Genomic DNA, 17,776 nt, shown 5'->3' on the forward strand with positions numbered 1-17,776 from the left:
GGTGTTATTGTGCTACACCAGGAAAGGGTCTTCCCCCAAACTGTTGCCACAAAGTAGGAAGAACTGACAGTGTCAGTTTAATGACAGAATTGGACTGTCATTGGACACTGTAGTTTAGAGCAAAGACACATGGAGCTACTTAGTAGCAGCTACTTGTCTCAGCTACTTAACACGAGAAAATAGCCTGCTAAAGAACTGGGAATTGCATCTTCTAAGACACACCAAGAGAATTATCAGTAAATGATTTTTTTATAACTATTTTTGTAGTCATGACAAGGAGCTGCTACTAGTAGTATTGTGTGTCTTCACCCTTAAGGTTTGCTTTCAATGGAACCAGAGGTCCTAGCTGGCATTATGCATTAATGGAAGTAGTATTCTGGCATTTCCTAAACTCATATTTTTCATCAGACTGACAGAAATACCATTTATCACACCAAAAGATGTGAGTGTTCGAACTGAGGACATATATAGTAGGTATGTGGCACAGCATAGGTTGCCTTACCTCCTTCCAAGTGCGGGTGCTATTGGCTTTTCTTGCACTATCCACAGCAGCCTGATATTCCCCAAGATGTACCAATGTAGATGCCAAACGAGCAAAGTTAGAAACATTATTATAGAGCAGCTTGGCAGCATCATACATGCCTTCTTCATAACAGCGGTCTCCCACCTGCAGTTACAAAAATAATAGCACATTACTAACACAAGGAGGAAATGTGCTTGCACACAGTTATTGAATTTTGAAGTTAAACACTGACTTGTTTCTATTGCTTCACTTGCAACTCAGTGTGATGCATAGCCAAGGTGTAGCACAGAACACTTGGCATTATTAGCGCAATGGCTGTTTGTGAGTCAGTGTCTGGGCTCTTTTTGTTGGTGTGTTGGAACTATGGACCTACCCTGGCGGATGATTATTTCATTATAACCATTAAAAGTGCTCAAGGGAAGAGTCTTTAGCAAGCTTTACTAAGCAGGGCCTTGTTACCCCCTGTATGGGTCTGTATTTGCATGTGATGTGTATGTTTGATGTATATATCCATCTATTGTACAACACTGTGGAATATGTTGGCGATTTATAAACATGTGAAAAATAATGTCGTTTAGGGATGAGTACCTGCTGAATGTGGGCATTGTTGGGGCCACTGACAAACTCCTCAAGCTCAGAGAGACGATTTGTTTTCGCCAGTGCAAAAATAAGTTCAGTCTCTACAAAAGATTCTCTGGCCTTCTTCCTTGCCATCTGCAAGAATTTAACCAAGTCTTCCCAGTTACCTGTAGCACAAATGAAAAAAAAATAAAGGTTGGCAGAAATAGAAATAATTACAGCATTGCATATGAAAGGGTAAGGAAAAGCTTTAATCACTAAGGGGAATACAGTATAAAACCTTCCATCACCTATATATCACACCACTAAGGTTGCACCAGATGGGCCGTACCCCAACAGATCAATGCCCGAGATGTGCAGCAAGCTCAGCTAACTTTTTCCACATGATCTGGTCATGCCCCCATATTGCTAAATTCTGTCAGCAGTGACCAAATATCTATCAAATAACTTAGCCTTCCCCACTGTGACCGCTCCTGAAACCTGCTTACTAGGAGTTTTAGACACTATAATTGCTCAAAATAGCTCCCGGCTACGCTACAGAATATTACTGTTCTATGCAAAAAAAACAGTTGCAATGCACTGGATGGGCGCTACCCTCCCCACCGTCACAGCCTGGAAGAATCTAGTGAATGCAGTTATCCCTCTCTACAAACTTACATATGAGAATAGGGGCGCTCCCAATAAATTCGATAAAGTTTGGGGCCCTTGGTGTGACCTGGAGGGAAACTGAAGGACTCCACTCCCATTCACATGGTAAAATCCCTGGCACCTTCCCACTTCTCTCCATCACATCCTGAGCACCTAGCCCAGTAGGTTGATGAACCCAATATTCTATAACTGCCGCCAAATCCATGCCTAAACTTTGTACTGTTACACCTTCCCCTCTGATGTTTGTAACAAGTCTTAATGATAGACCTGAAAAGAAAGACCAGCATATTTTCTTTATTGTACTGTTAAATGTGTTATTTTATGTTTTGGTTTGTATGAAAAGCAATAAAATATACCTTTCAAAAAAAAAAATCACTAAGGGGGTTCCAAAATATTAGGCACACTGATTATAATGACTTAACTGAGACCTTGAAAGCGTTGGCTAGGAGCGCCATATCATCATAATCTTTTTCAACACTTATATAAGAAATGGTGATGATTTTTCTTTCTATAACCTTTGTTGCATCAAGTTGCAAACTTTTTCTCCTTTCCTTGACCACCATCTGCTATTTCTGATGCTACATTATAACCTGTATAACCTGGTCCAGCATCAATACAGTTACAGAAAACAGGGCATATTGACTCCAGAGACAAGTGAACTAAGCTAAGAGCTGCATGTTGGGATGATTTTGGTCCAGCAGCTAAGGAATAAAGCTGTTCAAGCATGGACCAATATAAACACAATTCCAACAAATTTTAAAGCAGGAGATATTTTTTAGTTTGTTAATGGGACACATTAAATAATACATATTTAAATATAGAAAAGGAGCTGTGGCTTCTTTTTGCTTCCTGCTGTGTATGGTTACTCTTACAGTGTGTTTTGTTTTAAGCTGTTCAATATCCCATCTGCAAGAGCCTTAGATCAATCACCAGTAGCCATTCCCTGAAGCACCACAGAAGACAACACATGGTTTCATCATAACTTGCACTAAGTCAACAAGTATATTAAAAGCCTAAACTCAAGCCTTATTGAGTCAATATACTATTTTTTTTTTTTTTTTTTTAACACCGGTGTCATCTGTAAATAGAGTAGTAAGAAAGGCAGGCGTAAAATACTATATTTCAAGGAAAAGTGTGAAGATAAATGTCTATACTTTCCCTAGTGTTAAACTCTCTTAAGAATAATGGTAGAGCCACTTACTGTTCCTACTAGCAGCCTGTACAACTTCCATATAAGATGAAGGATCGTCGGCTTTGATATAAGAGTCTATAGCTTCTTTAACGAGATCCTTCTGGAGCTGAGCTCGGCCCAACTGACTCCATACAGCTGACTCATTACACCTCTCAGCAAATTCATATGCACGGTCCAAATTCCCTATGTGTTCAATCAAAACCTGCAGAAAATGAGACTGTATTTGTAATATTCTTTTTTTAAAAGACAAATATATGTGCTTTTCAATATCTTAAGAAGACATGTGGATGTCTAGTGTAATATAGAGCACTCTGAATAGATTTGAGTTTTAAGGTCCCCATACACCTTAAGATACGCTTGCTTGTCGATGTTGCCAAGCGAGTGGATCTTCTCCCGAAATCCCCCACCTACGAATCGGTCTAAGGGACCGATATCGGCAGTTAGAATAGGCCCGTGTATAGGGACCTTTAGATTTATAAATTAGTAATCAGCTAACCATGCTGAGTAGCAGTGTTTTGTAACAGAACTATGCATTAGACTTTGTAGGGAGGAAAGAAGAAAGGTAAGCACATGTAATGTACAAAAGAAAGAAAGAGCTACATATTCTATGGCTGGTGCCTCAGGGCCACCCACTTTCACACCTCTCAAGTAGTTCCTGCTATTTAAAAACTGACACAAACTGATGCAACTGACAGCAGTGGGTGTGGACAGGAAAGGGGACTTGGGAAGCTGTATTGTGGGAAAAAAATATGTAGATTTGAACCAGTCTTTGCACTCTGCCCCAACTTTATAAACGAGCCCTTACACAGTGCTTTCCAACAGCAATGAAGGAATCATGCAACATTTTTAAATTTCAGAAAATGAAAAAGCAACAGATCCCTGCTCATAAGAGCTTGCAATGTTATTGCAATGTTGCTTAAAGGACATTTCAATTAAACTCACTTGTATTGCAGATGTGTTCACATCAAACTTCCTGAATATGGCAAAAGCTTCCTCAAAAAGCTGGTTGCTGATAGCTATATTAGCAATATCAGGTGCATCATAATTATCTAAACGGTTGATGTATTCCATCACTCTAGTTCGGTCAGCTTTAATTGCTGTCAAAATGAGGAGATTTTGCAAGTTTCTATAGGCGAAAAAATATATCCGTGAGTCACAATCGGTTCAAAAGCTAGTCTCCCAATTAGACAGTTTTATTCCCTCCCAATGGTGCCTTACAACTTGCCCATCTAACCTGTGCTCACTGAAAACTGAATTATCCAGCACTATTTTCTCCAGAAGCTCAATCAGCTCATTGGGGAGTTCAGCAGTCATGAACGCCTTCACAGTCACTGACACTTCTTCTGGGTCTTGTGTCTCTGACAAAGCAGTCTGCACCACCTGAGAACAGAAAGGTATGCAAATTAACTTTTCCCACTGACTGCATAGTTAATGTCTAGTCCAAAAATATCATTCTTTGGTTGTAAAAAAAAACAAAAAAAAACACACAAATACAAGAGTATTGTAGAAATGATACCTATATTGGCTAACAATAGAAATACATTGCAAGCTTTCGGAGCTCAAAGGCCCCTTCGTTAGGCAAAATACAAATGAAAACTGGAATGGCACAACATGTTTAATGTTAGTTTGTGAATGAACTCACCATAACAAGATCACTGTAACAACTAACCTGATCAATCAATTGTCTCCTGAATGGATTGTTTTCTTCTAGGACATTTGCCCACAGTTCCGCATCTTTTCTACGTACAAGGTAACGGGCCTCACTCTTGAACAAGGAGTTTTCATTGCACACCTGAAAAACAGGCAAAACTTATTAAAAATTAGATCTTATTAGAAACAATATTCTACAAGCTTTAAACCAACCAACATAAACCTAATGTGTATTTCCTACCTTAATGAGCTCAAGGTCACATTGGCCTCTCTCATATGCCACACAGGCAAGGTGAGGGTCTCTTTTTTCACAGTACTTGCCCACAACACAGCTGTCATAGTAGGGGTTTTCACGAAGGAAGCGTTCTGGGTTGTTATTGCTGTCAATATAGATTTTTGCTAGGGCATTATGTGTAGCTGGTTCCTCACACCCCTCATGGATTCGGGATTCCAGCCAAGGCAGAAGTAATTTCAACCTAATAAGAGAAGAGGTGATAATTAAGCAATCATGTACATAAGTTCCATACAACATAATGTAGGCATGTCCATCTTGGTGAGTAGCATACTGCACTCCCAAAACACCCAAACTCTCCTATGTGCAAATGTACTAGTGTTTCTTATTTTTGAACTTGCAAGTGCTCTAGTGTGTCAGATCCGGGACCAGAAAAAAATCGGTGTATATCTACCGCAAAGTTTAGGAAAATAAATTTGTAAGAAAATTGCAAACCATACTGCCACATAGTCCTCCCTCTCCTTAACCATCCTATATTGTTGCTCTAATCAAATGCTTATAATCTCACAAGACTATCCATCTGATCAGTTCTAAAGCACTTTGATACATTAATCTGTAGCAAAGCACTCCTCGAGATAGAGCACATACTTTTAAAACATGCAAAAGTTATATACTGTTATATAAAAGCACTTGCATATAAACTACAAAACAGAACCTTTTGGACAACAGGCTGGGTTATACCAGACATGTGGAAAGTAAACCACCTTTGCTGAGATTTCTGCTATGTACTAGATTTAAAACTAAACTCTAAGTCATATGTTACACCAGGCTGCATTTGTTTGTTAGTGTTAGTTTGTGTTTTTATAGCCATGATTGTGGGGCAGGTCAGGGGCGTTTTTGGACCCTGGCCTGTCTGTGCCAGCTCTTTCAATGCCATCCCCACCACTTGGCCCACCAGAAAACCAGTTTAAAAGAGAAGGAAAGGTAAAAGCTAAGCAGGGTCAGGCTGGGGGTGCAGGTCCCACCGGGACTGCTGCCTTCACACTTCCCCCCTACCACAGGGGCTCCCACAACCCATCCGACCCCCTCCCCTGAGCGTGTGTACCTTCCGCGTGTCGGGGGAGGGAGTTCACCAGCTAGGGGGAAGCACCTGGCAGGGATCGGTTCTGGGCCGCCAGGGCCCACCATGTTTTTCCCGGTGCCCCAGTGGCCCAGTCTGACCCTGAAGCTAAGTAAGCTTCATCAGAAATGTTTATGTAAATACAGCCATAAGCACTCACAGAAATGCTGCACTGAGTCTTATATCAAAAGAAACATAGGATTTATTTTTTTCTTTTTGCACACATATGTTATTTTGTGTCAGACTTCTTTCTCTCAAAAAAATCCTTCAGAGCACGGCATGAGTCTGCTCAGTTTGCTCCTCTCCCCCTCTCCCAACTGTGCTGTAATCTGAGCTACCAGCAGCACAGAAGTTACGAAGACTAAACTTAAATGGCAGCTGCTACCTTAAACAAACAGAGGGAGCTTCTAGGGCTGTTTACTCAGGTATGGTAAAGCTTTTTGCAGAATAAGGGTGAAGACACATGGAGCTACTTAGTAGCAGCTACTTGTCATGGCTTTTAAATGCCAAAAAATACCCTGCCATATACTAATACTGAGAATTGCCTCTGCTAAAACATGTAAAGAAAATTATCAGTAAACGATCAGTGGTGTCTATTTTTGTAGCCGTGAGAAGTAGCTGCTACTAGAAGCTCCGTGTGTCTTCACCCTAAATATAGCTTCCACTATTGTGGCTAATCTATTGGCAATAAAATGCCAAAATGCCTTTCCTTCTCCTTTAAAATAAAAAGAAATCTTGGTCAGAATACTGAGTTAATTCAGTACTGCTCAAGGTTGCAAAATGTGTTTTAGTAGTTTTAAATGAATATTTTTAATTGGTATGCATCACCTTTTATCAGTTTGCTATTATTACACAGATTTTTGCACAGTCCTCACCTGTTTCTTTTCTCCACTTCTGCTACTAATTCATCAGTAGAGAACTGCCCGTGAACCACCATTATCAGATTTTTTATTACATCTTCAGAACAATCTACATCCAGAAGCCCTCCCACTACAGCTGGGATACGGCTGGGGTTTACCTGGAAAAACAAATCATTCTTAGCACAGCAAGTAAACTGCAAAAGTCTGAAGAGCACCTTTGTTATATGGGAGGGTATATGTCCCAGAGCTATAAATGTACAATAGATGAACATGTTTGTTCAGTTGAACTGCATTGTAAACAGAGAGTGGAATTCTATATTGCTACTTAAGAAAAAATAAAAAATATTTATTAAAAAAGATCTGACGTTTCAAGCACTAACGGTGCTCTTCCTCAGGGCCAAACCGAAAAACCGAAAATATTTTTTATTTTTTCTAAAGTCCCTGTGTGTGCAGTACTCTGTTTCTGTATTGTTGCCTTTTGAATAGCTTGATTTTTTTACACTTGTTTAAGAGGGTGAGCACACCAATATATGAAAATACTGCTAACTTATCTCACTGCATTACCCAACATTTTGGAACTTTTATTAAGGATAAATAAATAAATTTATATATATGCATATTTACCTATTGAAATAGAAATTGCCATACTTTTTAACAACACTATACAATTACTCAAATTTCAATTTTGTTTTTAAAACATTGTTGAAAAGCCTTGACTTTAGTAAGTGATGTAAGACCTCACACCCCAAGCAGTACAAACTCACTTTCCATTTCAGACTACAATAATGTCACATTCCTTATGGGACAGGGCAAATTAATTATTTACACGATCATAATTGCAAAAATCAATAAGTGCAAAAATCAGCTTCAGACATCAAGAAAAATATTTAGGAATGCTCTTACCTTCTGCACGTAAATTTCAATGTACTTCTGGAGGTTGTTACGGTACAGATACAGGACCAAGTCATGGACAAAATCAAAACGGTCACAGACAATAATCAGTGGAAGCTGATCTGTGAGTTTAGCCTCCTAGTTACCAAAGTAAAAAAAAAAAAAACAGTAAATCAATAATGTAAACATATATGGCAGACAGAGATAGGTGATGAAATATGTGATGAAGATTTGCTCGTCTGCAAAGTCACCAAACAAGAAAATCTTTCCCCCTATATGCCACCCATATGGCGTTACTGTCAAATAATCACATTACAATAAAGGGGATAGGAAAGTCGGAGCAAGGACCACATTAATGAGCCGATGCGGTCCCTGATCAGATGATAAATCAAGCCCATCCGATTAACATCTGGACAGTTTTTGGCCAAATGTTGTCTGAGTATGACCCCCTTAAAGGAAGGGGGGTAATGCAAAGTGGTTAAATTGTACTACAATTATATACAAAGGAATGAACACATAATTATCTATTAAAAAGGCAGGTACAGGACAATTATGGTGGAGGGAAGAGAAAGTAAAGAAGTTAAATTACTTAAAGAACAAATAATCCCCTATCTAAACTCCATTCCCCCTCAACTAGTCTTGCTTCTTGCTACCTCTCTGCACAGTTTATTCCTCTGAAATGTGCTCCTGCTTGGAAATTTGTAACATGCAAAGATGCAGCGGAGTTCTATTTCCTGCAATGCCCTTTTCATTTTTTTTTTTTTTTTTTTTTTTTTAAACGTATTTTTATTGTTTTTTTGCTGAAAAGTTAGAAAAAGAGGGGAGGGGAGCTGGACATCTTTGATTTTCATTTGGTGGTAGTTGCTGAGGATTCGAGCCATGGGGACCAAATTCCTTCAAATTTGTTTGCACATCCTCTGGCCAGGTAGGTGAGTTTGTATAGTTGCAGTTGAGAGTTGATCAGAGAGATCCATTTGCAGAGTGTCGGTGGGGTTGGGCCCATCCAGTGCATGGCGATTGTCTTTTTTGCGTAGAAGAAAAGTAGTCTCATTAAACATCTGGTATATGCTCTGGGCACCAGGGAGTCAAGTAGGCCTAGTAGGCACGTAGTTGGGTTATAGACTTGGGGGAGTAACAGTTCGGTGGCCATGAATTGTACGATTTGCCTCCAGAATTTTTGTATGTCTGGGCAATCCCATATAAGATGAAAGAAATTAGCGGAGGAGGCCCTACATCTCAAGCAGTTAGGAGAGGCAAGTCTTCCGATGGTGTGTAGTTTTTGGGGTGTGAGGTAGGTTTGGTGAATAATTTTAAATTGTATAAGTCTATCTCTCACACTCACTAGAGGTTGGTATAGGTTTTCGATAATTTCATCCCAATCATCAGATTCTATGTGGATCCCGGTTGCTTCCCATTTGTATTTTACTCTGGGTAGTGGGTCATAACGCTTAGAGATCAGGTGTTTGTATGTGCTGGAGAGAAGTTTCTGTCTAGTTGTTTGAGTTATTAATTTTTCCAGATCAGTACGCTGGATTTGTGGTGCTGAGCCCTTTTCATTTTTAGTAGAAATATAGCACTGTTATATGTAACTGCATGTTGAAGGAATAAGGCTCTTATAAATGTATGGTTAAGTTATAATGTGGAGTGAGAGTGAAGTGAAAGTCTCTTGTATGAAATACCCATGAGACCACCTAGTGTGCTGCATTTGAATAGTTTAAAACATTAGAACACATAAGAAAAAAAGTCTTAGATGACACATGAAGCTTCAGGGTAAATGGTAAGGCTAAGGAAAATGAATTAAAACTTATTTTTACTCCATTGACCAAAAGAAGGAACTTACCTTCAGAAAATTTTTGACTCGCTCTGGGTTATAGCAGTTGCTCTCCCTGCATATCCGTTCAACTTCTTTTATTTGCCCTGTTTTGCAGGCTGCCTGGATGTACTTAAAGTGAACATCAGGATCTTGGCTGAAATTGACAATTGATCCCAGAAAGTAGAAAAGACCTGAAGGAAGCACCATTATTAAAGACCACAAGTCACCAGGAAGCAGGCTGCAGTACTTTACTTTAGAATTTTTTTTAATAGAAAAAGCTATTGTATGCTTTATTGATTAGATATTAGTATTCCGAAAGCATTGCAAAACTTTTGTATCAAGTTCTATGGATTTTTTATATGTATATTTTATAGCTAGTGGTTTGCCAATTTAGAGATGCTGTCAGCACATATCCCCTCTAGCTGTTTTGCCCCAAAGACAGCAGTCTCCCACAAATTCACCCTTTACATTCCAATATTAAACCTCTGCCTGTCGCTCTCCCAGCCAGAGCATCCAACAGTCTCTTAGGCATTTTGATTTCATGCCACAAAAAATATAACTTCAAAGAAGAATTAGAGTTGTTTAATTAGTAAGAAACAACCAACTTTTAAAAGAGGCAATCAAATAATTTAAAATGGTACCTTCATAACTCTTGAATGACTCAAAAAGCTCAACCAATGACTGGGTCCCAAGTTGCTCATGGTACTTAGATGCCACTTGAACACTAAGTTGTAGGTTCTGGCGAATGTTGGCAGACAGCATGGCTCGAAGGCACTCAACAGAATCTTCCACTGATAGTGAGCCAAAAAAATTCACCAGCCACTAACAAAAGCATAATAAACAAGACTTAAACATTGGGAATCCAAATCCTTAGATGCTTAGAATTATGTCTACAACAGTAATGATTTAACAGTAGTACCTTAAAAGCAAACATAAACTAGTGGTCTAAAATATACTCACTTCTGCGTTCAGAAGGTGTGTATGCACCACGGCCCGTTTAATGTCATAAAGATCTGTGTAATGCTCCAGAGCTCTTTGCAGTAGTCCAGCTTTTTCACACAGCTGGGCAATGTGGGCTCGATCATAATGGGTAAACATCTGGTTCCCCAGGATTGCATCTGCTACCTAAAGGAACATTAAGAGCCTATGTTTGGAACAAATAATGGACCAACAAATAATTACGTAGTTGGGATGTTAAACACCCAAAGCATCAACTTAAGTATTGGATGTAAATTAATCAAAATAAATGTAGACAAAGTACCTGTGGAGCATGGATCAAATTCATCTCTAGAAGCCGAGTCTGGAGGTGGCCTTCAGATGGTCTATTGTTTTTGAGAGCATCAAGCAGGAATGAAGTGCACTGCTGGATCAGACTGTTCTCCATGAAGACATCCACAATCTAGGTACCAAGGAATGTTGGTAAGAGAAGGGAGAAAACACAACAAAGTGCAACTGCACTTAAAACAAACAACCTCAACAGTAATTCAAAATTATATAAAGAAGGTTTACAGGGGTTTTGTTACAGGAAATGCATCAGTTAGTAGCTCTCCTCCAGCAGAATCCTGCATTGAAATCTGTTTTTTAAAAAAGCAAACAGATTTTTTTTATACAGGTATAGGATCCCTTATCCGGAAACTCGTTATCCAGAAAACTCCGAATTACGGAGTCTCCCATAGACTCCATTTTAATCAAATAATTCAGAATTTTAAACCTGATTTCCTTTTTCTCTGTAATAATAAAACAGTACCTTGTAATTTATCCCAACTAAGATATAATTAATCCTAATTGGATGAAAAACAATCCTATTGGGTTTAATTAATGTTTTATTGATTTTTTAGTAGACTTAAGATATGGAGATCCAAATTACAGAAAGACCCCTTATCCGGAATACCCTTGGTCCCTAGCATTCTGGATAACGGGTCCTATGCCTGTACTATGCCGTGAAATTTGGCATGAGCCTTGCAATATCCTTAATTTTCCAGGTGCTCCCAGCCATGTAACTTGTGCTCTGATCAGTAACTCTTTAGGGCTCTGGCACACGGGGAGACTAGTCGCCCGTAACAAATCTCCCATTTCTCGGGCGACTAATCTCCCCGAAATGCCATCACACCGGCGAAAATGTAAATCGCCGGTGGGATGGAATACGCGGCGGAAGTTGCCTTGAGAGGAAATCGCGCCGCCGCGTATGCCATTCCACCGGCGATTTACATTTTCGCCGGTGGGATTGCATTTCAGGGAGATTAGTCGCTCGCAAACAGGGAGATTTGTCGCGGGCGACTAATCTCCCCGTGTGCCAGAGCCCTTACTGCTGCGCTGCAAGTTGGAGTGATATCACCCCCCCTTGCCCCCCTGCAGCCAATCAACAGAACAACAGGCAGGTAACAAGATAGCATCTTCTTTAAAACTCTGCTGAATGATTTAGCTGCTTGAACTGATAGCAACTCCATATCTATGCTGCTACCACTGCTTTGGGCTATTAGCACATGCTGGTACTGTCCTAAGTTTTAGCAAGTGGGTTAACTGGCAAAACTGCCTCCCATAACTTTAGGGTGACTTCAGGATTTTCTCAACCAGCTGAAATATACTGTGAATCAGGCACAATGCACTGAGATGGCCGCCTACACACCAATAATACAGTAAAAAAAAAAACATTTGTTGGTTCAATAATAGAATTTTAAATGGTAAAGTGAATTATTTGAAATGTAAACAGTGCAATTTAGTAATAAAAATCACAACAGAATCCCTTTAAGCACAGAACAAATATATGAGCTATGTGGACACATGCGCAATTTTGTTTTAGACTAAACAAACCTCATAAACTAAACCAGATGTAAAAAATTAACTTTTTAATGCATTGTGTACCACAGATGACCCATAATTGCTTTAAACAAGATCTTGAAACCAAAAGAAGTAATTACACCATAATTATGTAAATTTAGTATAAAATAGAGTGAATAATCTTTAGAGAATCTAGCTTTATACCAGGATTCATGACATCTCTTACTACTGGTTTCAAACAATGAAACACATTTGTTCTCTATATCTAAACATTAAGAATAAATCAAATAGTATAATTAGTGGAGGTAAAGCTGGCCATACACACACCGATCAGATCATACAAAACCTCGTTTCGTACAATATTCGGTGCGTGTATGGAGGATCGATGAGACGACATATCGCAGAGGCAGCGGATATCAGTCGTCTCGTCGATCAGCTGGGTTAAAAGATTTTGATCTGCGCTCAGGGCTGAATCGGCAGGTGATGATAGAGTTCCTATTGTTTCTAGCTCCACATCGGACGATTCAGTCCTGAACATCAGTGGGGGTAATGAACGATCTCAAGAAACATCAGAGGTATGGCCACCTTAAGTGGAGACAAAACACGTCATTAACCAAAATGGGAGATATTCATGTGTTTAACATGAACAAATATATAGAATGTGTGCTGAAAATGTTTTCTGCCTATTTAATTTTAAAAACATTTCTATTTTTTTTTTATAACAAACCACAAACTAATTGTTGTTTTCTTTGAATGTTTACTATCATACCCTCTATTTTCAATTACATTAATTATAAGTTATTATTATTATATTATTATTATTATAAGTGGCCCCTACCTTGCTGTATGTGTTTAAGGCAAGGTTATAAACATAGTTTCCCTGGCAGCACAAAACTGCTGATTTGTCGTGTGCCTATATGAATAAATATATTTTATAATTGACACAAAAGATATTAGACACCCCCTTCCCTGCAAATCCCCCCTTCATGTATTTGCCCATCTTAAAAGTTAGTGGTGAGTGGAGACCAACTGATACAGAAAAATGGAAGAAACAGGAAAGTAGTCCAATAATTATCCCCATAGAACACCACAGTAGCCATATGGAAAGCCCGTGGATATCATGCATACCATAACACAATTATTATGAAGTTGTGTGGCATTGTTACTAAATCTTATTAGGGTTTAGAAACTAAGAGCAACAAACACATTCTGGTATTGTATCCTCCTTTTTTAATAGCACACACTGAATTTTGGTATTGTATCCTCTTTTTTCCTACATGGATGTGCCCTAGGAAGGAGCCTCTGCTGGTTGGCCTACTTATAGTTAGTAACTGGAGAAACCCAGAAGCACCAGTAATACAGATCTCATAAAACCCCAGTCCTGTTGATCCACAAACATTCATAAGAATCAGAATTCATTACTTTAAAAAAAAAAAAAGGAAAGACTGGGCAGATTAAATGATTACTGTTGCAGTCCCCATAAACAGGTTAGAACACAGCTTTGAGGATCTGCCTCACTTACAAATAAGCAGTCCAGATACCCCAAGCTCACCACTATAGGTGCATCAACCATGCTTAGTAATAAATCCTAATAAAGAAAAGAACAGTGTTTTAAAAGTTACATGATAGACCTAACAATGTTATCTACTTCTTTTGGGGCTGTGTGTGCAGAGAAGTGGGGTCAGTATAAGTACAATATTTCCACACAAAGTTCTGTGTGCACAACAATTTGTAGAGTACACTGGACAGCTTACAGAGAACAATGGACACAGTTATGGATGATTATATACAGAAAGTTAGATATAAAGTGGTAATTTCTTACTTGGTTGATATTTGCAAGTGGCTCTTCGTCCTGAACAAGCATCTGTGCAAATTGCAGCCCCTGGTCTGGACTGATCCGCATTACACTACGAAGGAGGAAAATCCAGTCTGGGGTGTAACCAACCTAGAATTGAAGGGAAAAAAAATTTGAATTCTTAAAGCACTTTCAATGGGCTCTAACTACATAGCAGTGCCCACAAGCCCAGTATTGTATTTTGATACCTGCTCTTACCTCACTTACCAATACTATGCCCACCAGTCATCCAACAGAGACCTAGCACTTTTTCCATGAGGTAAAATGCATTTTGAACTGTACATTACTATAATTAAGGAGTAGCATTCCCCAGAACCAAATGCTTTATAGTGATCTTTTAACTGCTGCAGAGGACAAGGTGCAGAGAGGGAGAGAATTTTTTTTATAATGTACTTACAGATGTTGCAATAGTCTTACCTTTTTAGCATAAAGTACAATTTTCTGGAACTGCCCTGTTTCTGCAAAGCACTGTATCACTTTGTTTGGCACATTGGCACGCAGATAAACACTCAGAGCAAGAGTTGGATCTACAGTCTTCACCAAGTCCCCAAGCTCCTCAGAACATTCAAGCTGTACAAAAAAAACAAAAGGGAAGAATAAGCAAGATAGTAGGGTAAACAGTCCCAATTAGCTGACACATAAATGAATTTGCTTATTTTACCTTGTTTAAACACAACTGGACTATAAATTTGTTACTGATGATTAGCCAATGCATCTGGGTGGGGAAGATTTATCACTTCATATGTGCCTATTGCTGATCAGAGTTAAATTGAGACACCAAAGGGCAGATTTATCAAAATGTGAGTTATGGACAAAACAAAGAACTTAGAAATGTTGTGACACTGCAGCACTCCCAAGCTCAATGAAATCACAGTAACGTTTCAGACGTGCTTGGTACTTTGCCAGCTTGATAAAGGACCAAGTGGTAAAAAGAAAGGTGGCTTTTTTGAGCCTAAGACTGCTGCGGTAGATTACTTTAGTGGATTTGTTTTTGGTTGGTGAGTACCATTTACTGCATTATGCCTCAGAGAATCTTGATCAATCGTTCCACACTGCAATTGTTTGGCCAGGGAGAAGCAGGATTTTGATGATTATTTTTCCTGATGAAGGAGGTTGAAATGCATGAAACTTGGAAGATTTTTTCTTATAAATCTTTGAGTGTGCAGACTAACGTTTCGGCTGTGAGTGCGGCATTGATATTTTGCATGCTATATATATATATATATATATATATATTATATACAGGCATGGAGTGACGGCACACACAGGATTTTCACACAGGAGTCGCAGAGATGCAAAATAATAATCAGAGGTTTATTGTGACCAACGTTTCAGTTCCACACAGGAACTTTCGTCAGGGATAAGGGAAAATTCCTGTGTGGAACTGAAACATTGGTCACAATAAACCTGATTATTATTTTGCATCTCTGCAACTACTGTGTGAAAATCCTGTGTGTGCCGTCACTCCATGCCATTATTTATTTCTTTAGTTTTTGAATTCTTTGCCTTCTTCTTCTTCTTCTTCTTCTTCAAACTCTTTGTAGCTTTAAAATGGGGGTCACGGAGTTTGGCAGCCAAAAACTATTGCTCTGTGAGGCGACAGTTTAATTATGTTGGCTTGAAAAACCCAACATACTGCTCTTCCCCTTCAGCTTTTCCTTCCAATTTTTCTTCTTCTTCTTCTTAGCACCCCGCATTTTCCAAACGCTACTCCTCGTACAGTTTTAGGGGTACAACACCCAAACTCTCCACACTTCTTCGCCCTACAACAGAGCAGGTTGCTTGTGCTTTTGTTTTTTGAAGCTACACCCCCCAAACTTGAATAACATAATCATGACCCAAAGTGGGAGGAGCCAACAACAGCCAATCAGATTTCACCTATAAACTTTCATTGGTTTAATGTGCACCCTATGTTAATGTAAACATTTTAATGAACTGATGGGATTTTTTCCCCTTCAGGCTATCTCAGCCAATTTCTTATTGCTTTTTACCTTTGGCCATATTTATCAAGCTATGCGGAGATGTCGAATTGGAATACATCACTTATCACTTATGCTACACTGTGTAAAATGTGTATTTATCAAGCTGTGCATATTACCGTATATACTCGAGTATAAGCCGAGTTTTTCAGCACCCAAAATGTGCTGAAAAATTAACCCTCGGCTTATACTCGAGTCCCTACAGCTTGCACCCTCTGTTACCTGATTCCCTGACCCCCAGGCACAGTTTAATGCTCCACGCGACTACAGCAACAACTATCAGCGGGACGAATGCCAACAAAACTTTAAGTGCGGTGCTGGACAGGGAGATCCTCGGGTCGCTCCACGAGGTGTGATGTAATGCGGGGGCAGCGCAAGGAGTTAGGAAGTTGCGGCGAGCAGAAGAGAGCTTTACAGGAGGATATGATGGCTACCGTACTGCTTTCCCCAACACTTCAAACAGCGTTTACCCCCAGGCACAGTTTAATGCTGCACATGACTACAGCAACAACTATCAGCGGGACGGATACCAACAAAACATCAAGCGCGGTGCTGGACAGGGAGATCCTCGGGTCGCATTCTGCTCACCACAACTTCCTAACTCCTTGCGCTGCCCCCGGCATGACGTCACACCTCGTGGAGCGACCCGAGGATCTCCCTGTCCAGCACCGCGCTTGATGTTTTGTTGGTATCCGTCCCGCTGATAGTTGTTGCTGTAGTCATGTGCAGCATTAAACTGTGCCTGGGGGTAAACGCTGTTTGAAGTGTTGGGGAAAGCAGTACGGTAGCCATCATATCCTCCTCTAAAGCCGTTTGACTGGCCTCTGTAGCCATTCATCATGCCCCGGTTACCTCGCTGACCTCCTTGGGCCATCCCTCGGTTGTTGTAGAAAGGCTGGCTGTTCCGTGGGAACCCAGTGTTTTGCTGTGCGGGCTGCTGGTGCCCCGAGGACGCTTGATGGATCTGGTCTGATGTTGCCATGGTAAGTGTTTACAACTGTTTATAGCTGCTCTGGTTGAAGTTCTGTTTGTTCCACTTGATGAGGTTGGCCAGGGAAGGTCTGGTTGTAACTGGCCGGGTACTGGTTCTGTTCCAGTGTTTCTGGCTCATTCTCAGGAGGGACAGGTGCATTCATATTGAAAACAGTCTGCATTGATTGGAATGGAGCAGCATTAACGTTGATACCACTGTGCAGAGGTTTGTTGGAAAACCTGAGGTTGGGAAGCAGCAGGAATAGACAACGAGGTCTGCGTTGGGTCTGTGTTTAAGGACAGCGATGCCTGAATGTCTTTCTATGTGTCTAATGGGGAGGGGGGAGAGGGAAGGGAATTTCCATTAGCCCCCCGGCAACCTTGTACATTTTGTGGGAATCTGGGAGGGGTGGTTCAATAGCAACACGGGTATTAGTGAGTGATTCCTTCTCCAGGTGATCATGCTGTTAAGCCTGTGGGAGGCAGTAGGGCAGAGCCTGGCATCTCGCATACTCATTCCCTGTACATATTTGTTCAGTAAGATTGATAGATCCTAATTTTATTGGAATTTATTTTTATTATTGAAACTTAGCCGTAGCTGCTGCATTTTCCACTCTAGGCTTATACTCGAGTCATTAGGTTTTTCCAGTTTTCTTAGGTAAAATTAGGTACCTCGGCTTATAT

General features: G+C 40.0%; 1 protein-coding gene across 2 annotated transcripts in view; it reads right to left on the bottom strand.

Annotated features, from left to right (window-relative positions):
* The window catches only part of cltcl1 (clathrin heavy chain like 1), a 61,314-nt gene that overhangs the window by 11,568 nt on the left and 31,970 nt on the right, over positions 1-17,776 (bottom strand). For both annotated transcript variants that reach the window (XM_002931888.5, XM_004910576.4), the window contains 15 exons: positions 14,559-14,711; positions 14,109-14,231; positions 10,770-10,907; positions 10,469-10,633; positions 10,150-10,330; positions 9,536-9,699; positions 7,708-7,833; positions 6,820-6,962; positions 4,834-5,068; positions 4,612-4,734; positions 4,177-4,322; positions 3,885-4,068; positions 2,952-3,144; positions 1,112-1,269; positions 503-667 (listed from right to left, as the gene is read on the bottom strand). In XM_002931888.5, coding sequence (XP_002931934.3) covers positions 503-667; positions 1,112-1,269; positions 2,952-3,144; positions 3,885-4,068; positions 4,177-4,322; positions 4,612-4,734; positions 4,834-5,068; positions 6,820-6,962; positions 7,708-7,833; positions 9,536-9,699; positions 10,150-10,330; positions 10,469-10,633; positions 10,770-10,907; positions 14,109-14,231; positions 14,559-14,711 — 2,397 coding nt within the window. The remainder of the gene's footprint in view (positions 1-502; positions 668-1,111; positions 1,270-2,951; positions 3,145-3,884; positions 4,069-4,176; positions 4,323-4,611; positions 4,735-4,833; positions 5,069-6,819; positions 6,963-7,707; positions 7,834-9,535; positions 9,700-10,149; positions 10,331-10,468; positions 10,634-10,769; positions 10,908-14,108; positions 14,232-14,558; positions 14,712-17,776) is intronic.

This window comes from Xenopus tropicalis, chromosome 1 (genome assembly GCF_000004195.4).
Source record: "Xenopus tropicalis strain Nigerian chromosome 1, UCB_Xtro_10.0, whole genome shotgun sequence".
NCBI classification, from domain to species: Eukaryota; Metazoa; Chordata; class Amphibia; order Anura; family Pipidae; genus Xenopus; species Xenopus tropicalis.